The sequence below is a fragment of the Microcebus murinus genome, chromosome 12 (assembly GCF_040939455.1).
Source record: "Microcebus murinus isolate Inina chromosome 12, M.murinus_Inina_mat1.0, whole genome shotgun sequence".
Classification (NCBI taxonomy): Eukaryota; Metazoa; Chordata; class Mammalia; order Primates; family Cheirogaleidae; genus Microcebus; species Microcebus murinus.
The window spans coordinates 87,107,937-87,132,547 of NC_134115.1; the positions used below are offsets into that span (position 1 = coordinate 87,107,937).

The 24,611-nt window shown below is 46.6% G+C and overlaps 1 protein-coding gene, 1 non-coding gene and 1 pseudogene across 25 annotated transcripts in view; 2 read left to right on the forward strand and 1 right to left on the reverse strand.

The window, feature by feature from the left end:
• Positions 1-344: 344 nt before the first annotated feature.
• Positions 345-1,009, reverse strand: LOC142874385 (cAMP-responsive element modulator pseudogene; annotated as a pseudogene). Its single transcript, XR_012922203.1, has one exon. The product of XR_012922203.1 is annotated as a cAMP-responsive element modulator pseudogene (transcript).
• A 2,664-nt stretch (positions 1,010-3,673) lies between these two features.
• The window catches only part of ODF2 (outer dense fiber of sperm tails 2), a 39,454-nt gene continuing 18,516 nt past the window's right edge, over positions 3,674-24,611 (forward strand). For 2 of the 23 annotated variants that reach the window (XM_076009082.1, XM_012772132.3), the window contains exons 1-8: positions 4,160-4,248; positions 4,926-5,160; positions 6,835-6,925; positions 8,575-8,643; positions 15,184-15,354; positions 16,576-16,736; positions 17,615-17,744; positions 18,308-18,439. In XM_076009082.1, the coding sequence (XP_075865197.1) occupies positions 5,129-5,160; positions 6,835-6,925; positions 8,575-8,643; positions 15,184-15,354; positions 16,576-16,736; positions 17,615-17,744; positions 18,308-18,439 (786 nt within the window). In that variant the 5' untranslated portion in view covers positions 4,160-4,248; positions 4,926-5,128. Of the gene's footprint in view, positions 3,925-4,099; positions 4,249-4,663; positions 4,771-4,924; positions 5,161-6,834; positions 6,926-8,152; positions 8,307-8,574; positions 8,701-15,183; positions 15,355-16,503; positions 16,737-17,614; positions 17,745-18,307; positions 18,440-24,611 lie in introns of those variants that run through there. The other 21 variants (XM_076009075.1, XM_012772110.2, XM_076009081.1 and 18 more) reach the window with 20 other exon arrangements.
• On the forward strand, positions 13,116-13,222 carry LOC142874655 (U6 spliceosomal RNA). The gene has a single exon (XR_012922312.1). It is a non-coding gene; the product is annotated as a U6 spliceosomal RNA (small nuclear RNA).

Below are 24,611 nucleotides of genomic sequence, written 5' to 3' on the forward strand. Positions count from 1 at the left end.
TTTTAAAGAATTTGTTACATTCATTTTTTTTTTACAGTTTGTCTCTTTTAAAAAAATTTGAAGTTTATAGCTAAGACTTAACTACGTACAGTGAAGCATTTTAGGAATGTTAGAGATTAGAGAATAGATGAATGATAAAAAGGGGAAAAAATGCCATAATTCTTGCCAGCTATATATTGTATTGCCTTCAAAAGTAACTGTACATGTTGTAATCAGTTCCTAGTTAAATATTACTACTAATCTGTTTTGGGAGAGCAAATGTCTTTCAAGGTTTCAAGTTCCTCTATAAGCTTCTTGTTCTGGACTTCCAGCACGGCCACTCGACTCTCCAGACATTTGACATATTCTTTCTTTCGACGTCGACATTCTTTCGCAGCTTCCCTGAAAAGAGTAGAAGCAAAAGGGCAAACAAAACATTTTTTTGCATGCTACTGACAAACAGAGTGAAGGTAAATATGATCACGGTTGCATTCCAAATCTTGGAACGACCTTCCCAATTCAATTTCAAACACTAAACCAAACTGGATTCTTAAGGGGTCAAAAGTGTCCCTTTCATAAAAGTCCACATGGCAATTAGTAGAACTGCTGCATCTCCTGCCTTGATTAGAGTTCATAGTAAACAAGGTCCAAGTCAAAGACAGTTACTCTGCTTTATGGCAATAGAGATCTTTGAGGGCCTTGAGTTCCTCAATCAGAATCTTGTTTTGGTTTTCAAGCACAGCCACACAATTTTCAAGACATTTGACATATTCTTTCTTCTTCCTGCGACACTCCCGGGCAGCTTCCCTGTTTTTCATTAGCCTCAGCTCTCGTTTGCATGTTGCTTCTTCTGCTGGCTGCTGGGGACTGTGCAGGCTTCCTGGCCAGGCAGCCATCACCACTCCCTGGGGCAAAGCAGTAGTAGGAGCTCGAATCTGGTAGGTTGGCATGTCACCAGTGGTGGCGGCCATGTGACTTGGGGCAAGTTCAGTTTCCTCATCCAACCACAAGAAGCGTCTAAAGTCAGGCGTGCAAAGAAAAGCTGTTCGGGGTTCAAGCGTGACCTTGCAGACAGAGGCGGCGGCGGTGAGCTAGTTAACTCTAAATCTGTCACCAGCGCTTGACGAAGCAGAAAGGAACTGACCAAATCACATGACTCAGAGCTGATATCAATGTGCAGCTCGCTTGGAGTTTAACTTTTCCGCCTCATTCAAAAAATTTTTGATGACAGAGTGACTGCTGTGTTCAAGTCAGTTTGGCTCTTGGGGATACAGACATGGCTGTGATAGCATCTGAGTCCTCAAGGGATCCATGTTCCAATGGGGACACTGAGCTGGCCAGCAGGCAGTGGTCAAGCAATCTAGTGAGAGTTAATATTGCACAGGCCTCTCCTCTCCACATGCTTTCTGGTCTTTGCAATCCATGCTCCAAGCAGAGTGAAATTTCTAACATGTTACTCCTTTACTTAAAAACTCTTATTGGCCGGGCGCGGTGGCTCACGCCTGTAATCCTAGCACTCTGGGAGGCCAAGGTGGGCAGATGGCTCGAGGCCAGGAGTTCAAAACCAGCCTGAGCAAGAGCGAGACCCCATCTCTAATATAAATAGAAAGAAATTAATTGGCCAAATAATATATATAGAAAAAATTAGCCGGGCATGGTGGCACATGCCTGTAGTCCCAGCTACTCGGGAGGCTGAGGCAGGAGGATCGCTTGAGCCCAGGAGTTTGAGGTTGCTGTGAGCTAGGCTGACACCATGGAACTCACGCTAGCCTGGGCAACAAAGCGAGACTCTGTCTCAAAAAAAAAAAAAAAAAAAAAAAAAAAATTCTTATTGCTCCCGATTCCTTTGGGGGATAAAGTCCAAACATCTTAGGCTGGCCTACTCCACTCTTCCTAGTCAGGTCCTGCTGATCTCGGCGGGATGTCTCTCACCACTGTCCCTGTAACACATCATGGGACTGAAGTAATGATGCTTCATAACACATGCCACCACTCGCTGGCTCAGAGTGGTTTGCAACTAGAAAACACCGTCCAGAAATCCAAAGTAAAACCAGAATAACTCAAGGTCTTTATTTGTATTTCTCAAACACCACAAAAGGGACAGACCACAGCTACACTTCATAAAATTCCCCTTCTCTTCCTCATCCCATGTCCTTCACATACTGCAGGTGTCCCTGAGCCTCTGTCTTCACCACTTCTTCTCCAGTACCTCCCTGTTCCCTGTCTTCTAAGGAGCTTTTCCTCCTTCTTCTCACCCAGCGTGTGTGTGTGTGTGTGTGTGTGTGTGTGTGTGTTGGGGGCATGGGTGGTCCCTTAATGCTGCCCATTTTCAGATCATCCATCCCCAAAGCCCAAAGAACTGCACTGGCAGGGAAAGACCCTCGTCAGGTGGTGGGGAGAGAATAAAACTACATAGGCAAATCCCTTTAGTGGAGGGTGAGAGCGAAGCTTTACTCATTTCGTCTGGTTACATTAGAATGGTTGGCAGTGGGCACTTTGGAGACTGGATGGGATATGTTGGTCTTAGGACACCTCAAACTGGGTTTGGTACATACTAGTGACTTGATAAATATTGATTCAATGAATGTAGGAGCACTGAGAAGTAATCAACAATTCTGTCTTGGGTGTAACAAGAATATTTGACAGGGATGTTTGACCTAGGCCTTGAAGCAGCAAGTTTATCCTAGGCAGCAAGAGGCACATCTCTACTGTGGAAGGGGGACTTAAGGGTGAAGGATGTTAAAGATGAGAGAGGGTGGGGAGAAAGTTGAAGGAATTGATAGCTTTATTTTTCTCTATGAAAAAGGAGAATTGGGAGTATAGAATGGGGAAGGGATAAAGGTTTGGAAAAGCCACCGTTGGGAAGGTCTAGGTACAAATGGAACAATTCCTGGACAGTGTCTGGGGCTCAGCTGAGGGTGGAGGCAATGATTTGTGAATTTGATCTTTGCAGAGCCTCAGATGGTTGGGTTACAGAGGGATTGGGGATTCATCACTTCATTTTCAGGGTGAATGGAGAAAGGGAGCAGAGGGCTCCCTAACACTGAAGAACAAATGTATAATGTATTAGACTGTGAGAATGAAGGCAGAAAAACAGGCTCTCTTGGGAAGAGTTCACATGGAACAGTTGAGGGGCTAGGGGAGGTCACTGGAGATAAGGAGGTCAAGGAACTGAGGCTTGTTTGGCCCAGAGGTTGGCAGTCTCCCAGAATCCAGGGCGGCACCGTGAGCCACGTGACAGCCCCCTAGGATTGGCTGACAGGGAAGCAGATTTGAGAAGATGGCAGCCCGGCGGAAACCTCGTCAGAGAAGGTGTGTACACTGCGCGGCATACAGTGTGCAGGAGGGCAGGGAGGAGCAAGGGTTATGCCAACGCTTCCTCCTGCTTGGACAAGGAGGCAATGTCGGAAGGGGAAAAAATGGCTGCACTAACAGTAGACTTGGGACAGGACTGGATTTCCAGGATCCGTGCGCAGCTCCTGCCTTTGTAAGCCCTCTCTGGGCCTAGTGTACCAATATGGCTGAAAGGGAAGGCAGCAGAGCGACGGTGCTCTTGTGAGCTATGGGAGTGAGCCGCAAACATGGCGCCAGGGGAAGCCTCTCCTTGAACGTCGGGTCAAGACCCGACAAGGCCAGCTGGAGGCGTCGCGCCTCCATGGCGACAGGCCGCGTGGCCCGGAAGTGGGCGGAGCTTCTGGCGGGGCGGGGCATCTCTGTGACGCCAGGGGCTGGACCTAAATGGCGAAACCCGAGCGGCTCACGGGGGGGTTTGAACTGGCCAATGGGCGAGCTGCCAACTGGGAGTCGGAAAAGGAGGCGGAAGAGGGGAGGAGCCGCCGCTGGAGCCGGATTGCATCCGCCCCGGCGTCTCCATGGCACGACCCTGGCCTCCGACTTCAACGACTTCATAAGAAGGCGTTTCTGGGCGCAGCCGTGTCGCTCCTGGTGAGAGGCCGCCGCTGGGCTCGGTCCCCGAGGGCGAGATCGCCCCGCTCCTGCACCCCCGGCGCGGTCGGCCCAGCCGGGTTCGTCCGGGTGGCGCCCGCCTCCAGCCGGGTGGCGCGCTCGCTCGTCCCTCTCCGGTCAGAATCTGGCCCCCGCCCCGCCCCGCCCACCGGCGCGGGGCTTCTTTTCCTCCCGCTAACGGGCGGGCCGGCCGCCTCCGTCCTCTCCTGGCCACCGGCAGGGCTCTGCCCCCTCCTCTGTCGCCCTCAGGCAGGGCTTCGCCCTTCTCTCTATGGGCAGAAACTGGTCCCCTCCTGCTTGCTGGTGGGTGACGGTCCCTTCTCTCCACCGAGGGAGGCTGGCCCTTCGTCCTCCTGCCCGCCGGCGGGCATTGTCTGGTCCGCCTCTTCCTTCCTGCGGGCTCGGCACAGCAGTTACTCGCCCGGTCGTCGCAGGCCTCGCTTTCCCCCGGGCACCGCCTCCAGGCCGCCTGGGACCTCACCAGGCTCCTGCCCGCTCCCCGCACAGCCTGGTGTCTGACCCTCCCTAGCTCGGATGTTCAGCCCCAGCTGGCCCCTGCTGCGCTGGGGAGGGCTTTCCGCCTGCAGTCGGGGGTACCGGGCTCGTGGCCCAGTGCTCTTGTCCCCTTGTAGTCTCTGCTCCTCCCTCCTTCAAATACTATTGGTCCTCTCCGGTACCTATTCTGCCGGGAACGCCCCTTCTCCTAGGAGACAGTTGCCCTGGTCCCGCCCGGAATATCCCTGCAGCTCCCTGCGCGGGTTCCGGCCCCTTGGGCCCCACTTGGGGCCTAGCGGTTCCTCAGCCAGCACCTCAGGTTTTCCCCTGGTAGCCACCCACCCTCCTTCCCGGGTGGGGCCGAGGCATGGAAGTCCCTTCCTTTGTTGTAGTTCCACCCCCCTCCCTCCCTGGGGAGGGGAGCTCCTGCCTCACCACCCACCCGCAGGTCGCTCAGCCTCTCCTATCTCCCCCCACTTTGGCAGGACAGTTGCTGTGCGACTTGGACAGTAGAGGAGCGTCTCCCAAGTTTTCATCCAACTGCCACCCCCAAAGCTTCCACACTCCTCCCCTCAGAGAGGACGTTTGATGCCGTGCCCCTGAGATTCTCATTGACAAGCCCCTCTGGGTCCCCCTGAGCAGAGCCTGCTGACCCAATTGCCCACCTTTGCGGCTTTGATGCCTAGCCATGTCTGCCTCGTCCTCAGGCGGCTCCCCCAGGTACTGCCGATGTGGGGGGGCACCTCCGCTGTAGGGCAGGGAAAGGTGGTCAGGGGTCCCCAGACCAGGCTTGTTAGAGGCTTCTCTTTTCAGCTTCCTTGTATTGTGTATTGAAAGTGTGGACTAAAACATTTTAAAATTATTTTTATAGGGAAGGAGGAAACAAATGACACACAATATCCCATCTTTACCTTCTTCGCTACTTCCCTGTCCAGGTGCCCCAGCTTCTTGCTAGCAAACAGGGTCACCCTTGTTGTCTTCAGTGAAGTACCAGGTTCAGAGCTTTTGAGAGGAGGCCTGGTGTAAATAAATCACGGTCATGTTGGAGGTGGATGTGGCAGTTAGGAGGTGTTGATGGAATCCGGGTGTTTTGACAGGAAGCACATTGAGGAAGAGATTTGCCAAAGCTATTGGCTTTAAGTGAACAACAGTGCTCTAAACTAGGAGGGGGGAAAATCTGTCTTCTCAGTTTCTGTATTTCTTGGCTAAGTGACTGGCAGGGCTCAATAAATATATACTTTTTCTTTTTTTTAAATCAAGGTGTGATATACAAATAGCAAAATGCATACTAAAGTGCTGATATATTTTTACCTCCCCACGCATTTGTGGGGAGGGCATGGTGATAATTTGGGGCTGTCAGGAGGCAAAGGGATGGATCAAATGATTATTCCAGTCCTTCCCATCCTGAAATTCTTGGATATACTGCTGCCAGATTTTAGAGCAGATTAAACTTTTGCTATCTTTGCAAATCTGCTGAAGGGGCTGTACAGCATATGTGTAGCAAGGTCAGTTGCACATGGCAATCAACCAAATCTGCTGCTTAGGGGTTTAAAGGGTAGCAAGTGAACTATTTTAGAAAATAGATACTTTTTCATCCTGTTGGGTGACTATTTGAGCCTTTGTTTAGAGAGGTTGAGTCATAGTGACTTTTTATTTCTGAGCCTAATGCTTTGTCTTTTTTTTTTTTTTTTTGAGACAGAGTCTCACTCTGTTGCCCTGGCTAGAGTGCCCTGGCTTCAGCCTACCTCACAGCAACCTCAAAGTCCTGGGCTCAAGCAATCCTCCTGCCTCAGCCTCCCAAGTAGTTGGGACTACAGGCATGCACCACCATACCCGGCTAATTTTTTCTATATATTTTTAGTTGGGCAATTAATTTCTTTCTATTTTTAGTAGGGACGGAGTCTCCCTCTTGCTCAGGCTGGTCTCTAACTCCTGAGCTCAAATGATCTGCCCGCCTTGGCCTCCCAGAGTGCTAGGTGCTTTGTATTTTTATGTCAGTCATTCACTGAGCATTTCTCCAGGGTGGTTTCTGCCCCAGGCACTGTCCTGGGCACTTCCACCCTCTGCCAGATTAGCAGCTTGGCTGCTGCTCACCTGCTGCCTGCTTTCTATCATCTGACAGGATAATAGCTAGGCTTTTCAGTGAAGGTCACAATATGTGTGGTGCGGTTGCAGGTTAAAAAACCAGCATGTGAATGCCTGTCAACCTGTTTCCATCCTACTGCTGAGCATACCATGCATGTCTGGTTCTCGTCTAAAGGGAGCCAATTCCAGGCTGGCTCTCCCAGCCATGAACTTGTTAGCTACCATGTGCTGGGTGTAATTTTGGGAGATCTAAGAAATAAGAGAGCTCTAATGTTTTGCTTATAATCTGGTTCTTGTGCCTGGGTGCAGGTTTCCATCGTGTGGGAAGAACGGAGTAACAAGTCTCACGCAGAAAAAAGTCTTGAGAACACCTTGTGGCGCACCCAGTGTAACTGTGACGGTAGGTGACTGCTCACAGAGCAGCTCTCTCTGGTCTGTGACCCTGCCAGAAACGCTTCTGCACACCTTTTCTAGGAGCTGCCTTACCTGCCGGGCACCACTGTGGCCCAGGTGCTCTGCTAGGTGCTGTTATGCACATACTGCTGATTTCTTCTTTTTTGGTCTGTGGTAAAGCTGCCAAGTGTGAGGAGAGTGTCTTGACCTTATCCTTCCAGGCAAACGCTAAAATCTTTAAAACAGATTTTTAAAGAAATACAATGATAAAATAAAGGAAAAGAAAAAGAAAAAAAAATTAAAAGAATGGGGTGATGGATGGGACTTGGTGGTGGGTGAGGGGTATGTAGCTAGGGTTCTGCCCTGCCTGTGTTTTCTTTAGAATCTTTTTTTTTTTTTTGAGACAGAGTCTCATTCTGTTGCTGTGGCTAGAGTGCCATGGCGTCAGCCTAGCTCACAGCAACCTCAAACTCTTGGGTTCAAGTGATCCTCCTGCCTCAGCCTCGCGAGTAGCTGGGACTACAGGCATGCGCCACCATGCCCGGCTAATTTTTTCTATGTAGTTGACCAATTAATTTCTATTAGTTGGCCAATTAATTTGTATTTTTTTTTTTTTTTTTAGTAGAGACGGGGTTTCGCTTTTGCTCAGGCTGGCTTTGAACTCCTGGCCTTGAGCGATCCACCCGCCTAGGCCTCCCAGAGTGCTAGGATTACAGGCATGAGCCACCGTGCCCAGCCTCTTTAGAATCTATACAGCCTTCTCACCCTTGGCATTTCCTCCAGCTTTCTGTTTCCGCAGTCTTTCATCTGCCTGCTGTCTGGTTTGTTCTGCACCCTGCCCATTTTGTGTGTTTCCCGTGCTCATCTGCATGTCCTGTTGAGATTCCTGTGTAGAAGGATCCACCTGCTTTCCAGCTGTGCTACACTAAACCCAAGGAGGAGCTATGCATTCCAGCAGGCTTAGAAGGAGATTCAGTTTTGAGGCCCCTGGGGCCTGGGTGTGGACTCTCTTGTAGAACTGGTGGGTCTCGCAGACCCTTCTATTGAGTGGCCCTGGGTCTCCCTGGTGGTCTTTAGCTGGGATCTCTGCAGGAGCCTGCTGAATGATACTCCTGCCTTGGTGCCTTCCTGCATGCCAGTAGTTGGTAGCTGTCCTGCTCGCTTGGTGGCTAGGCTTTTGGTGGCCCCCAGAGGCTGTGAGCTCTGTTTTTATGTCCAGTTTACTCATTCACAGATCAACCATTTTTGTGTTATCCTCCCCTGCCTGCCAGAAGCGAACCATGAAGGACCGCTCTTCAACTCCCCCCTTACATGTTCACGTGGATGAGAACACCCCTGTCCACGTCCACATAAAAAAATTCCCGAAACCATCAGCGACCAACAGCCAGGTAGGAGCATGCCAGTGGGGCGAGGTAACAGCTGTGGATCAGAGTGATACCTTTCAACCCAGCCTCCTTGCACTTCTGACTCCAGAGGTTTGGGACACAAACACTCTCTTTCAGAGGTCAGTTACCTGGTTGAAAGGTAGGCAGGCCTGTCAAAGCAGCAGAGTAACCTTAGCAGAGGCTTCCTTGCAGAGTTGGAGGTGGATGCCACCAGAGTGACATTGTGGCTAGCTGGGTGTAAAAGTGACCCTGAGTTTGTCCCTTTCCACAGAAATCTCATAAGCGAGGAATGAAAGGGGACACCGTGAATGTGCGGCGAAGTGTCCGGGTGAAAACCAAGGTACCTTGGATGCCCCCTGGAAAATCATCTACCCGGCATGTGGGATGCAAGTGGGAGGTAGGCTCATTCTTGTTCAGGCTTTTCTTCTCGGACTGGTCAGATTCTAGCAGGCTTCAAGCTCGGTATGATTCAGTTGGCTGTAGCTATTGGAACATCCAAACAGGCCCTGCTTACTGAGCACCTTGCTGAAATCCTGAAAGTATATGTCTCTTCTTGAGTCCTTACAACACTGCTATGTAGTAGGTCCTGCTGTCCCAGTGTACAGGTGAGGAAACCAAGGCTCAGGGAACATAGCAGAGCTGGAGTTAGCACTCATTCTACAGGCTGTACTCTTAGCCTTTCTGCTCTGCATGTGGGGAGCCACATATATTTTCTTATGTAACTGTTATAATATGTGAAGCATAATTTTAAAAATATATACCAGAATATACATATCTAAGAAAGCATCACCTTTTTTGAGGTAGTCCCCATAACAGACCATACATGTATTCCATAGAAGCCATCAAAACTACTTTTTGGAACAAAACCTCTTGCCTTCAGTATTAGTGGCCAGGAGAACTGCTGTCTTTTTTTTAGCCACCTCTCAACATGTTTTGCTTATCCGCCTATCCATCCATCCACCCACCCATCCATCCATCCATCCATCCATCCACCCACCCACCCATCCATCCATCCATCTCATCTGTGCAATGATTTATGCAGCATACATTTATTGAGAGTTGTGCCAGGCACTCTGGACATTGTTATAGCTACAAAACAGGCAGATGTGCCCTCCTTATACTTACATTCTGGTCAATCACGTTGAAAAAGGTCAATGATAAGACAAGGCTAAAAGGCTAAAAGCCTTTTGGCCATGTTTTATTTATTTATTTTTTTTTTGAGACAAAGTCTCACCCTGTTGCCCTGGGTAGAGTGCCGTGGCATCAGCCTAGCTCACAGCCACCTCAAACTCCTGGGCTCAAGCAATCCTCCTGCCTCAGCCTCCCGAGTAGCTGGGACTATAGGCATGTGCCACCATGCTTGGCTAATTTTTTCTATATATTTTTAGTTGGGCAATTAATTTCTTTCTATTTTTAGTAGAGATGGGGGGTCTCACTCTTGCTCAGGCTGGTTTGAAACCTTGAGCGAGCCTTCCGCGCCTCGGCCTCTCAGAGTGCTAGGATTATAGGCGTGAACTACCTTGCCCAGCCTTGGCCATGTTTTAGATAAGATCCCATTATTAGGACAAGTAAAGAACTTGGGACTACTTTAAGAGAATGATACCTGACTTATTTGAAGATTTAGTCTTTTTCTTATAGTTTATTACTTTTAAAATTAGAAATAAGGCTGGGTACAGTGGTGCACGCCTGTAGTCCTAACTACTCAGGAGGCTGAAATGGGAAGATCGCTTGAACCCAGGAGTTGGAGGCCAGCCTGAGCAACATCAAGACGACCCCATCTCAAAAAAAAATTAGAAATCAAAAACAAAAGTAATTCTTTGAAGTTGATAATCATACCTCATAGTTTCAACTCCCCAATTGACCAATTTATCCCCAAGAGACAAAAAGGAATATATGGGGCGTTCTTGGGAATAAATGGAAAATGTTCTGACCAGTACAAGAAGCTACAAGAAGGATTAGAATTAAAATGCTGTCTTACGTTTTTTAGTATGTATACCTCACTAACGACCTGTGAAATGTAAATTAAAAGCAATAATATATATTAATATTTTTTTAAAAAAACCAATGAGCTATCATTTTTATTAAATGGAAAAAAGTTTAAAAGATTACAAATATCTCATGCCAGCAAGTGTATGGGCTATCAATGAACCTTTTTAAACATTTTCAATGGGACTGTGAAACTGATTGAACTGTTCTGGAGGCAGTTTTGCAGCACCTATTTAAACATTGATTCTGTAGTTTTTACATCTAGGAATTTATCCTAAAAAAGTTACAGAAGAGTATAGGGATATGTCTATGGATTTTTTGCTATAGCACTGTTTATAACAGAAAAATTGGAAGCAACCTAAATGTATATCAGGAGAGTATTGGTTAAATTATAATATAGCCATACAATGGAATACCATGCAGCCATACAAAGATTGTAGTAGATATTTATACATGATACTGAAGCACAGAGATGCACAACATGTAGAGTTTAGCCCTGTTTGTGCAGGAAAGGGATGTCTGTGTCTGTGTATGTATGCATATGTTTAAGCATAGTATTTTCTGGGAGGGTATGTAAGCAGTTGTAAGCAGTGTTACCTCCAGGGTGTGGCAGGCTTTGATGTTTTATTTTCTTTGGCCTATTTGAATTTCTTTACAACAAGCATAATGTATTTTATAATTAAAAACACTTTTTAAAGAAATGAAAAGTCTTGGTAGTTTTAAAAGTATACATCAAAGAGATGCTGATATGAAAATTGACTTCCTGTTGACATGGTTGCTAGGAGTGATGATCTCCTCTGGAAAGCTCAATGCTTGCTTCCAGTCCTGTGGCCACAGAATCCTAGAGATGGAGGGACCCAGAGGGGTGACTTGTCCAAGCTCTCTGAACAGCTCAAGCATTAGCTATCTTTCCTGCTTTCTCTCTCGGACCTACCCCTTTCTACTTCTCAGTGTCTTCCTGTATACCTGGGTGGCCCTAACCTGAACCCTGTTTATTATGGACAAAAGGAGAAAGGCCCTAGGAGGTGGCAGTTCGGGGTGGATCTGGAAATTGAGACTAGAAGCTGCTGTGTGCATGTAGGATTCTTGTTTGATTTCTTAAAACTCTTTCTGGGCCGGGCGCGGTGGCTCACGCCTGTAATCCTAGCACTCTGGGAGGCCAAGGCGGGCGGATCATTTGAGCTCAGGAGTTTGAGACCAGCCTGAGCAAGAGTGAGACCCCGTCTCTAGTAACAAGTTAATTGGACAGCTAAAAATATATAGAAAAAATTAGCCGGGCATGGTGGCACATGCCTGTAGTCCTAGCTACTTGGGAGGCTGAGGCAGAAGGATTGCTTGAGCCCAGGAGTTTGAGATTGCTGTGAGCTAGGCTGACACCACAGCACTCTAGCCTAGGCAATGAAGTGAGACTCTGTCTCAATAAAAAAAGAAAAAAACTCTTTCTGGTAAGTAAGATCATCTCTGAGAGAAAGAAAGTCTAGGTTTTTTCATTCCTCTATTATTAAAAGTGATCTATTTTTATTATAGGAGTTTTAAAATACAGAAAAATAAGTAATCACTTGTTATTCTACTATACAAGTCTGGCTGCTATTAAGTTTTTTTTTTTTTTTTTTGAGACAGAGTCTCACTTTGTTGCCCAGGCTAGAGTGAGTGTCGTGGTGTCAGCTTGGCTCACAGCAACCTCAATCTCCTGGGCTCAGCGATCCTACTGTCTCAGCCTCCCGAGTAGCTGGGACTACAGGCATGTGCCACCATGCCCGGCTAATTTTTTGTATATATATTTTTAGTTGGTCAATTAATTTCTTTCTATTTTTGGTAGAGACAGGGTCTCGCTCAGGCTGGTTTCGAACTCCTGACCTTGAGCAATCCGCCCGCCTTGGCCTCCCAAAGTGCTAGGATTACAGGCGTGAGCCACCGCGCCCGGCCTGCTATTAAGTTTTTTTTGTTTTTTTTTGAGTCAGAGTGCCAGTGTGCCCAGCCAATTTTTTCTATGTATTTTTAGTTGGCCAATTAATTTTTTTCTATGTTTAGTAGAGAAGGGGTCTCGCTCTTGCTCAGGCTGGTTTCGAACTCCTGATCTCGAGCAATCCTCCCGCCTCGGCCTCCCAGAGTGCTAGGATTACAGATGTGAGCCACCACGCCCGGCCTGCTATTAAGTTTTAAAAACTTCTTGTTGAGCTGGGCACAGTGGTGCATGCCTATAGTCCCAGCTTTATGGGAGTCTATGGTGGGAGGACAGCTTGAGCCTGGTTCTGGGCTATAGTACACCATGTTCACGCCTGTGAATTGCCATTGCACTCCAGCCTGGGCAACACAGCGGGACTTCATCTCTATTAAACAAAAACCAAAAAACTTTTTGTTGAAAACTACAGGAAAGTACACACATCGGAAGTATATTACTTGATGAGTTTTTATAAGCTGAGTGCACCTGTGTAACCATCACTTAGCTACCTGGAAGCTGCCCTCTGGCCTGTTTCTGTCACTGCCTGCCTGTCATAGGGAGTAGCCAGTGTCCTGGTACATTTACTGTCACACTTTCTCCTGTGCATTTTTTTTGTTGTTTTTTAAATATACAGTCATATATCGCTTAATTTTGGGGATATGTTGTGAGAAATGTGTCATTAGGCAATTTCATCTTTGTGCAAATATCATAGAGTATACTTACACACCCCTGGGTGGTATATCCCCCTACATACCTAGACTATATGGTGTAGCCTATCACTCCTAGGCTACAAACCTATACAGCATGTACTGTACTGAATACTGTAGGCAATTGTGACACAATGGTAGGTGTTTGTGTACCTAAACATACCTAAGATGAAAAAGGTGCTTACTGCAGTAGCACATATACTAAAGTTGAAACAGTACAGAGAAGACTAGCCTGGCTCCTGAGCAAGGATGACACACAAATTCATGAAGTATTTCATATTTTAAAAAGAAAAACATGGAAAAGGTACAGTAAAAATACAGTATTATAATCTTAGGGGACCATTGTTGTATACATGGTCCATTGTTAACCAAAACATCGTTGTGCAGTATGTGACTGTAGTTATAATCATACTGTCTATATATTTTCCTATTTTCTTCCTTTTAAATATTAAAAATACCTTTTCAAAAATAAAAGCAATATATAGTCATTGTGAAAAATTAGAAAATCCAAATCAGCACAAGGAAAAAAATTAAAAAAAACCTCTGATCCTGCCACCTTGAGAAGACTCATGTAAATTCTAGGTGGGAAGCCTTCCTGACTTTTCTTATGAATAGACTCATTCTTTCATTTCAGTAAGAATGGGATCTATTTTGTATCACTACATAACACTCTTTTGTTTAACATATTTTGACTATATTTACATTGTACATTATTTTCTTAAGGAAGTATTCCATTGCATATACATTTTGTGCCATTATGTAATCAACCAGTTCTATCTTGTTATACATTTAGCTATATCCTTGCCTTGGATTTAAGTATTGATTCATGTACTTAGATATGCTTAATAAATCTCCAGAAGTAGAATTGCTGGGACAAAGACCATGTCTTGTCTTACTTGGACCCTCTGAGTCCTGCTTGTTCACTGTGTCATTCATGTCCTTAAGTGAACACTTCTTTTTATTCCTGGTGGCCACCACCTTCCTCTGCAAATTGGCACAGAAGCTTAGCCACCTCCGTTTAAAAAAAGCAAGGAACTGTATAAGTGATGAGAAATAACAATTAATATATCAGAATAAACCTACAGAATATCAAAAACCCATGGAAAACCTGGCCCCCAGATTATATCTTTCTTTTTGGGGTCTTAAAAGCAAAGTTTCATACAGATTTGCATAAACTTTTCTGAGGCATACATGCATTTTTTAAAAATATTTTTTATACTGATATGTTTTAAAAAGTATTTTGCAGACTTCCTACCATATTTTCTGTATAATCAAAATAACAACGATAAATCTCAAGAACTTCATTTCTAGATATCATATATCTGGTCTGGTCAATTTTCAAATTTACCCACTTGTCCCTCTAATACCTTTTTTTTTTTTAACACAGTAGAAATGGCCTTTATTGGTTGTAACTCAAAATATAAGAGGAGGGGATAGGACAGTTCCCGCTCCTGGGGCAGTGTCCATAGTCTCTACTGCTGCCCTCCAAAAAGCCTATGATACCTTTTTCAGCAGATTCATCTACCCTTGTAACTAATCCACTATCATGCATTCATATTCATTTAAAAGACTTTTTTTTTGAGACAGAGTCTCACTCTGTTGCCCAGGCTAGAGTGTCAGCCTAGCTCACAGCAACCTCAACTCCTGTGCTTAGGAGATCTTCCTGCCTCAGCCCTCCGAGTAGCTGGGACTACACCATGCCCAGCTAATTTTTTCTATATATTTTTAGTTGGCCAACTAATTTCTTTCTATTTTTAGTAGAGATGGGGTCTTGCTCTTGCTCAGGCTGGTTTCAAACTCCTGCCCTTGAGCAATCCTCCTGCCTCGGCCTCCCAAAGTGCTAGGATTACAGGCGTGAGCCACCAAGCCTGGCCTTAAAAGACTTTTGACATGTTTCATTTTCTACAGTAGGTACATAAAAAAAAACATCTATTCCCTAAATTTTTGCCAACTTTGGGTATTACTATTTTTGCCAATGTGTTATATTCTTTACTTTAAACTTAACATTATAACTCAAGCTTTTTATTTCAATGCTAGGATTCTTCAAACACATCATTTAAACATGGATAAGTAATGTTCCATCAGGGGGTTCAGAGTGTTACTGATCCCGGGGTTCCTGTGATTAGCTGGTTTAACTTTTCCTGCCTAATCATTAACTAACCCTCCAGGGGAATGAGCTGTGGTGGTGGTCCTCATAGTCAAGGTTTTGCCTTATGAGTACATGTGTTTCCCCTCCCTCCATCAGAATCCACCTCATTGCCTGGAAGTCACGCCACCATCTTCAGAAAAGCTGGTCTCAGTGATGCGGTTGAGTGACCTCTCTACGGAAGATGATGACTCCGGTCACTGCAAAATGAACCATTATGATAAGAAGATTGACAGTCTAATGAATGCAGTTGGTTGTCTCAAGTCTGAGGTGAGAGGGCTGGGAGAGGTGGTAAACTTAGGCTGTGTGGGACCACCCAGGTAGATTCTCTCTCTGGTTACTCTGCCTGCCTCTCTGCAGGCCTCCTGCCCTTATCAGCAAGGTTGTCCAGGAGTTTGGATGCCCCCACCAGGGGAGGTAGTTAGGGTAGCCTGGGACCACCACACTGACAAGGGCCCTCGCTATCAAGCACTCAACTGCCCTGGTGTTCTGTGTAGAGGGCCTGATTTGACTTTTTACACCACCGGATAAAGCTGGTGGTATTATTGTCTCCATTATAGAAATGAAGTAACTGGGAAACTGGGGCCTATGTTTTCCATTTTATAAAAAAGTTTGACAGAAACAAAGCCCCAAAGACACAGTAAATTTGCCCTCAGGGCTGAGAGTACAGTGGCTCACACCTGTTATCCTAGCACTCTGAGAAGCTGAGGCAAGAGGATTGCTTGAGCTCAGGAGTTTGAGAACAACCTTGAGCAAGAGTTGAGACCCCATCTCTACTAAAAATAGAAAAATTGACGAGATGTGGTGGCATGTGCCTGTAGTCCCAGCTACTTGGGAGGCTGAAGTAGGAGGATTGCTTGAGCCCAGGAGTTTGAGGCTGCAGTGAGCTATGATGATGCCACTGTATCCTAGCCAGGGCAACAGAGTGAGACTTTGTCTCAAAAAAGAAAGTAAGTTTGTCCTCAGTTGCTAAGCTGTGTCTTGGGGTAAGATGTGGTAATGGAATTAGAAACAGAACTTGGAAGTTTAAGGTCCCCGACTAGGAAGTTGGCAGAGCTAGCATTAAAATCCAGACTGCTAACATGATGTGTGTCTTTAATCCTCCACCCTGTACTCAGGGTCTGGGGACCCTCCTGGAAAATCCAGGGCTGGCTGCCTGGCAACAGGCCTTCTCTCCCCATAGCCCACAGGGCAGAGATAGCTCTTCCCCTGGGTGTGCCACCCAAACCATGGTGTGCAACTGGGCCCTATCCCCAGCCAGCAAGTTATGCAGGCTCTCTGTACTCAGTTTCCTCATCCACAAAATGAGGAGAGAAATAGAGTCTCCTTGGAGAATAGGTCTTTGTAATGATTAAACCTGTAAGGACTTGCACTGGGCCTGTAGCTCCCAGCTGGAGGAGGCCTTGTATTTGTCCACAGCATTGTGTCCAGCAATGTGGCGGAGCAGAAGAACCTCCCCTCAGTGGCCCCTGCCTGTGTGCCTTTGCACAGGTTAAAATGCAGAAGGGTGAGCGCCAAATGGCCAAAAGGTTCCTGGAGGAACGAAAAGAGGAGCTGGAGGAAGTGGCCCAGGAACTGGCCGAAACTGAGCATGAGAACACAGTGCTAAGGCACAACATTGAGCGCATTAAGGAGGAGAAGGACTTCACCATGTAAGGCGGCGCCCACCTTGCCTCCACAGAGTTCCTTCTTGCCCGACCGACCCAAGCCCCAAGCCCAGAGGCAGCAGGCACTGGCACTGGCCCTATGTCCTGGAGCCTATTCATGACATTCACACAGCTAATTACCTGACTGTGCTCATGAGTCATACTCTGAGGGAAAAGGAGGACCCCACAGAGTGGGACAGGGCGGGGAAAGGTGTGGGGCAGCTGTATTCAGGAAACTACTGGGAAAAGTGACATTTACGGGAGTCCTGCAGGCTGGCTAAGAGTTAGGCAGGTGGGTGTTGGGAAGGAAGGTGCTACCTGGTAGGAATGTCTCTGGGAAGGCCCCAAGGTGGGGCAGCGAGTGCATCTGAGAAATGGGAAGCAGGCCAGAGCAGGTGGGCAGAAGGAAGCCTGCAGGGAGGCTGGCAGGGGGCCAGCTCTTAGCAGCCACTTCGAGGCCTGTGCATTGAGGGCATTGGAGAGCCTTGGAAAGGTTGTAAAAGCAAGGGAATGACGTGACCAGACTCGGCTCCAGTGTGGAGAGCAGATGGAAGGGCTCAAAATCGGATCTGAAAAGGGTGGTTAGGAGGCTATAGCAGTAGTGGGGGGCAGAGGTGACCATGGTGGTTGTTGGAGAGACAAGCAGGGTCACAGGTAGCATAATGTTACCTGGTGTGGAGGCCCTGGTCTGGTGCCTAGACTATGTGACTTCTGGCCCCGGTCCTTCCAAAAGGCCACTTGGGCCAGAAAGGCCATCTCTGCCCCCTCCCCCACCGTTCCCTGCCAGGAGTTGAGCCTCGCAGGGCATTATGAGGCGAGCCTCGGAGCTCTGGGCCTGCTAGGGGCTTGGTAGGGCTCACGGAGCCCTATCATTCTGGCCCCAGGCTTCAGAAGAAACACCTACAGCAGGAGAAGGAGTGCCTCATGTCCAAGCTGGTAGAGGCTGAAATGGATGGAGCTGCCGCCGCCAAGCAAGTCATGGCCTTGAAGGATACCATCGGGAAGCTGAAAACAGTAGGTGGCAGGCAGAACCACCCAGCCCCCAGACTGGGCCCAGAGGGCAGGCAGCTGCAGGCTGGGGTGGGGTCTTTACGCAGTCATCAGGCAGACTTTATGACATCTCTAGGCTGGGGGGGGGCGCGCTTACCTCCTAGGCCCCCACCCACCACTCTCATTTCCCGGTCCTTGACCCTTGAAGCTGACCTCTGGTGGCCAGGGCCTCTGAGGAGACCACATCATGGGTGGCCTGGGATCACAGTGAGTCAAGGCATGTGGTTGATTTCTGCAAGTATCAGCCACCAGGTGTCGTCATCCTCTTTTGCCTCCTTCCAGGAAGCCTAACCACACTAACGCGTGAGTCTGCCCGCTCCTTTCTCTGCCTCTTGACCTCAGTAGGCTCAGCTCCTGCCCTGCCTTCCAGACTCACCTCCTCCAGGAAGCCTGCCCCTGACCACCATGGCCCTGGACACAGCCTGGCTCTTCTTGCCTGGGCTTCTTGGCACCAGCATCTCTTGGGTCCCACATGGGGCCTGCCCCTCTCCCCCTGCATTTTGTAAGACTGCCTGCTTGTCTTCCAGGAGAAACAAATGACCTGCACGGACATCAACACCCTAACGAGGCAGAAAGAACTTCTCCTGCAGAAGCTGAGCACTTTTGAAGAGACCAACCGCACCCTCCGGGACCTGCTGAGGGAACAGCACTGCAAAGAGGTGAGCTCCTGGCCCAGCGGCACCCTTGGGCCCCCAGACTCAGCTCCACTCCTCTAGTACTGCGTGTGTCCTCTCCGAGCCTCAGTCTCTTTGTCTGTAAGGAAAAAATACTTATTGGTGCCCGACTCAGAGAGATTTAGTGAAATCATTCACATAAAGTGCTCAGCATCTAGTGGGGTGCCGTCTTAGTTGTGGTAGAAGCTGGGCCAGGCAGCACAGGAAAAACCCTGAAAGTCAGGAGAAGGGCAATGGGGAGTTGGGAGGGTTCAGCCCATTGTAGGGGCGTAGGGCAAAGAAGGGAGAGTACCAGACCTGAGTTTTTTGTTAAATGTAAGAATGATTAATGGCTGGTGGACACAAATTGTATGGTATCACTTTTTTTTCTTAAAAGATATTCTTTGAAACATTATGTGTTAGCAGATACAGTTGGCTCTCTATATCTGTGGGTTCTGCAATCATGGATTCAACCAACTGTGGATTGAAGATATTTGGAAAAATAATTGTATCTGTACTGAACATGTATAGATTTTTTTCTTGATATTAATATTATTCCTTAAACAATACAGTATAATAACTATATAGCACGTATACTATGTTAGGTATTTTTTTTAATTTTAATTTTTTTTTTTGAGACAGAGTCTGGCTCAGTTGCCTGGGCTAGAGTGCCATGGCATCAGCCTAGCTCACAGCAACCTCAGACTCCTAGGCTCAAGTAATTCTCCTGCCTCAGCCTCCTAAGTAGCTGGGACTACATGCATGCACAACCATGCCTGGCTAAGTTTTTCTATATATATATTTTTTTAATTATCTACTTAATTTCTTTCTATTGTTTAGTAGAGACGGGGTCTCCCTCTTGCTCAGGCTGGTCTTGAACTGATCTTGAGCGATCCACCCACCTTGGCCTCCTAGAGTGTTAGGATTACAGGTGTGAGCCACTGTGCCCGGTCTATGTTAGGTATTATAAATAATCTAGAGATGATTTAAAATATATGAAAGAGCTGGGCATGGTGGCTTACACTTATAATCCTAGCGCTTTAGAAGGCTGAGGCAGGAGAATTGCTTGAGCCCAGGAGTTCAAGACCAGCCAAGGCAACATAGTGAGACCCTGTCTCTACAAAAAATTTTTTTAAAAAGTTAGCAGGTGTGGTGGCACATGCCTATAGTCCCAAGTACTCAGGAGGCTGAAGCAGGAGGATCACTTGAGCCCAGGAGTTTGAGATTGTAGTGAGCTATGACGGTATTGCATGCTAGCCTGGGCAACAGAGTAAGACCCTATCCCAAAAAACAAACAAACAAAAAGTATATGAGAGGTTATATGCAAATACTACACCATTTTATATCAGGGATTTAAGCATCTGTCATCTGTGAATTTTGGTATATACACAAGGTCTTGGAACCAACCACCTATGATATCAAGGGGCAACTGTAATTTTTTTTCCTTTTTGAATTTAAAAAAAAGTCAGAGTCTTGGCTGAGCACAGTGGCTCATGCCTGTAATCCTAGCACTCTTGGAGGCCAAGATGGGAGGATTGCTTGAGGTCCAGAGTTTGAGACCACCTTGAGCAAGAGCAAGACACTGTCTCTACAAAACAATAGAAAAAATAGAAAAATTGGTCAGGCATGGGTGGTATGTGCCTGTAGTCCCAGCTACTCAGGAAGCTGCGGCAGGAGGATTGCTCGAGACCAGTAGTTTGAGGTTGCAGTGAGCTGTGATGATACCGTCTCAAAAGAAAAAAAAGATCCAAGGTCCCACAGTGTCACCTAGACTAGAGTATAGTGACACAATCATAGCTCACTGTAACCTTGAACTCCTGGGCTCAAGAGATCCTCTTGCCCCAGCCTCCCTAGTAGGTAGGACTACAGGTACATACCACTATACCTGGCTAATTTTTTGTTGAGATGAGGTCTGGCCATGTTGCCCATGCTTGTCTCAAACTCCTGGCCTCAAAGGATCCTCCTGCCTTGGCCTCCCAAGGTGCTAGGATTGCAGGCATGAGCTACTTCACCAGGCCCAACATGATGTTTCGAAATATTATATGTTGTAGAATGGCTAAATCAAGCTAATTAACATATGCATTACCTCACATACTTATGTATTTGTGGAAGGAACACTTAAAATCTCCTTTCTTAGCAATTTTCAAATGTACAATACATCAATTGTAGTCACTATGTTGACCAATAGATCTTTTGAACTTATTCCTCCTGTGTAACTGACATTTTATATCCTCTGACCATCGACATCTCCCCAATCCAGTCCTTTGCCCCCACTCTCCCTGCTAGCCCCTGGCAGCCACCATTCTGCTCTCTGCTTCTATGAGTTCAACTTCTTTAGAGTCCACATATAAATGTGATCGTGTGGTATATGTCTTTCTGTGCCTGGCTTATTTCACTTAATGTAATGTCTTCCAGGTTTGTCACAAGGGATGGGATTTCTTTTTTTTAAGGGCTTGAATAGCATTCCATTGTGCATATATACTACATTTTCTTTTTTTTTTTTTTTTGAGACAGAGTCTTGCTTTGTTACCCAGGCTAGAGTGAGTGCCGTGGCATCAGCCTAGCTCACAGCAACCTCAAACTCCTGGGCTCAAGCAATCCTCCTGCCTCAGCCTCTCAAGTAGCTGGGACTACAGGCATGCTCCACCATTCCTGGCTAATTTTTTCTATATATATTAGTTGGCCAATTAATTTCTTTCTATTTATAGTAGAGACAGGGTCTCGCTCTTGCTCAGGCTGGTTTCGAACTCCTGACCTTGAGCAGTCCATCGGCTTCCCAGAGTGCTAGGATTACAGGCGTGAGCCACCGTGCCCGGCCAATATACTACATTTTCTTTATCCATTTATCTGTTCATGGTCACTTAGGTTGATTCCATATCTTGGCTATTGTGAATAGTGAAGTGTTAGAAGACTGACAGTATAAACATTTGTCTTCCTGTTCAAAGCAAAGAGATACCACCAGTCTCCAAATGCCAGTGCTGATAAAATGATGACAATTTTCTTAGTTTAGCATCCTTTTTATTTTAACATGGTCAACTTTTCTTGTTTGTATTTTTTTAAATATTAGTATATAAAATAAATAATATAAAGTGGTATAGTCACTGCCCAACTTTCAAAATAAAACCTTGCCTGAAACTTAAAAGTTTCTCAGCTGGGCACATCCGTAATCCCCAGCACTCTGGGAGGCTGAGGTGGGAGGATCGGTTGAGGTCAGGAGTTCCAGCCCAGCCTGAGGAAGAGCAAAACCCCATCTCTACTAAAAATAGAAAAAATTAGCTGAGTGTGGTGGCATGTGCCTGTAGTCCCCACGTACTTGGGAGGCAGAGGCATGAGGATTGCATTAGCCCAGGAGTTTGAGGTTGCTGTGAGCTAGGCTGATGCCACGGCACTCTACCCATAATGACAGTGTGAGATTCTGTCTCAAAAAAAAAACTTTAAGCAAGAAAAAAAAAAGTTTCTCTAAAAAAAGAAGAAATTAAAAAGCAAAATAAACTTTGTCCACATAGTTAAATCTCTTTTATATCTCCTTTTGTGATAATCTTATCTATCTCCCCTGATAGGGAATCTTTATCTTGAATTTGATATATCTTTTTTCTTTTTTCTTTTTTTTTCCTAGTCAGGTGAAGCAGTGGGAATGGAGAAGGAACAAAGGAATCTGTAACTGGGAATTTGATAGTTTTTAATCACTTATGTGTGTATATATATCCATGAGCAACATACAGTATTGTTTAGCATGTTTTTAAACTGTACATAAATGGTATTTTTCTATATATGTTCTTCTGAGTTTGCTTTATTCACTCAAAAATATTTTTATGGGATCATTTTTATCTTTAAGGTCTAAGGTAATGAATTCTCATTGCTATGTTCCATTTTACAGCTATGCCACTATTTATCGATTCTTCTGTGGATGGACATTTATATATATATATATTTTTTTTTTTTTTTGAGACAGAGTCTCGCTTTGTTGCCCAGGCTAGAGTGAGTGCCGTGGCATCAGCCTAGCTCACAGCAACCTCAAACTCCTGGGCTCAAGCAATCCTGCTGCCTCAGCCTCCCGAGTAGCTGGGACTACAGGCATGCGCCACCGTGCCCGGCTAATTTTTTCTATATATATTAGTTGGCCAATTAATTTCTTTCTATTTATAGTAGAGACAGGGTCTCGCTCTTGCTCAGGCTGGTTTCGAACTCCTGACCTCGAGAAATCCGCCCGCCTCAGCCTCCCAGAGTGCTAGGATTACAGGCGTGAGCCACCACGCCCGGCCCAGGACATTTATATTTTTAGTTGTTGCATGTCATAAGCAATGATACTTTAAGCATTCACAGACACTATCCTGGTGTACTTAAGAGTTCCTAGAATATCTATAAATTAATAGTTATGGCCAAATTATTTTCTAAAATAGTTATACCTCTTTGATGTCTGGCTGGATGATCTCAGGAGGTGATTCTTTTTTTTTTTTTTTTTTTTGAGTCAGAGTCTCACTCTGTTGCCTGGGCTAGAGTGCCATGGCATCAGCCTAGCTCACAGCAACCTCAAACTCCTGGGCTCAAGCAATCCTTCTGCCTCAGCCTCCTGAGTAGCTGGGACTATAGGCATGTGCCACCATGCCCAGCTAAGTTTTTCTATATATTTTTGTTAACTAATTTCTTTCTATTTTTAGTAGAGGTGGGGTCTCACTCTTGCTCAGGCTAATTTCAAACTCCTGCCTTGAGCGATCCTCCTGCCTCAGCCTCCCAGAGTGCTAGGATTACAGGTGAGAGCCACCGTGCCGGGCCCAAGAGGTGATTTTTACCTCTCGGGGCTTAAGTTTTCCCACCTGTAAAATGGGAGTAGCATCTTGCACATGGGATTGTGTGAGAATTGGAGATGATATATAGATAAGGGGCTTGCATACTGCCTGGCACATAATAGGTGCTTGGAACATAGTAGGTGCCGCTGCTGTTTGTCCTGGGACTGGTACCTTCAGAAAACTTCTTGGTCTGCCCAGTTTCTTTCCTTTTTTGTGTCTTAGTTTCTGTTGTCCTGGAACCCCATCTCCAGTTGGAGAGGAAGGTCTGATAATTAGAATTCCCACCTGGTACGGGCGTTTCCTGCTCAGTCCAGGCTCATCACAGTGCCTGTCTGGCGCTCAGGGCTGCACCCCTACTTGGGTGCTCACGGGGGAGTGCCCAGTGTGGTGGAGAACTCTCTGGCTGTGGCGTCCCAGTCAGCTTCAGGGCCCATTTCTGGCTGTGTGACCTCAGTCAGCTTGCTTTCATATCCCCAGCCTCACTTTCCTTATCTGTAAAATAGGGATGGTGGTGGTGCGGCTTTTCGAGGAGGGGCGTTGGGTGAGTTTGCACACATAGGTTGGCAGAAGAGTTAGCAACAGTTTTAGTGTCCACTGGAGGGCAGTCAGAGCCGCTTTGGTCTCTGGGCCCCGGCCAAGCCTTTTTGTCCCAAGTTCGTTGCCTCTTGTTGCTGGAGAATCTGCAATGCTGTCTTCTGCCAGTTTCTAGGTCCCCAGGGAACTTTGGGAACTAGGGAGCCCTTTTCTCTGGGCTTGTGAAGGGGACCTGTGAGACTGAGGGGGGGATGGGAGGGTGGGTGAGCCTCCTTTAAGAGACACTCTGAACAGGTGCCAGGGAATAAGAGTAGGGACAGTCACAAAGGTAAGCCCCAGTGAGAAAGTGGGTGAAGGTGTGAGCAGGCATTCAGGCAACAGGAAACCCAAATGGCTTAGAGACATGAGAAGATGCTGAGCCTCACTGGTAACTGGAGAAATGCAAATGGAGACACAGGAATGGTGTTGCCAGAGACTGGCAACAGGCAGAAAGGTTCGCTACTATCCAGTGCTGGCGAGTGTAGGGAAGCCAGGCCTCCCACGTCCTGCTCGTGGGCCCATGAATTGGCATTTTGCAGGGCATTTCCACCCCAAATCACAGTCCTGACCCCGTCATTCCTAGTTTTGGTATCATTCTCAGAGAGATACTTTGTACATGCCCAATAATGTCCATTGTTGCAGTGTTTGTAGTTGCAAAACCTAGGAACATCCAGGTTTTGGGGAGAAATTAAAAATGCAGTGGCATATTAGAGACAGATTAGTGGTTGCCAAGGGTGGGGGAGGGGAAATGGGGACTGGTTGCTTAACGTTACACGGTTTCCGTTTGGGGTGATGAAAATGTTGTAGAACTAGATAGT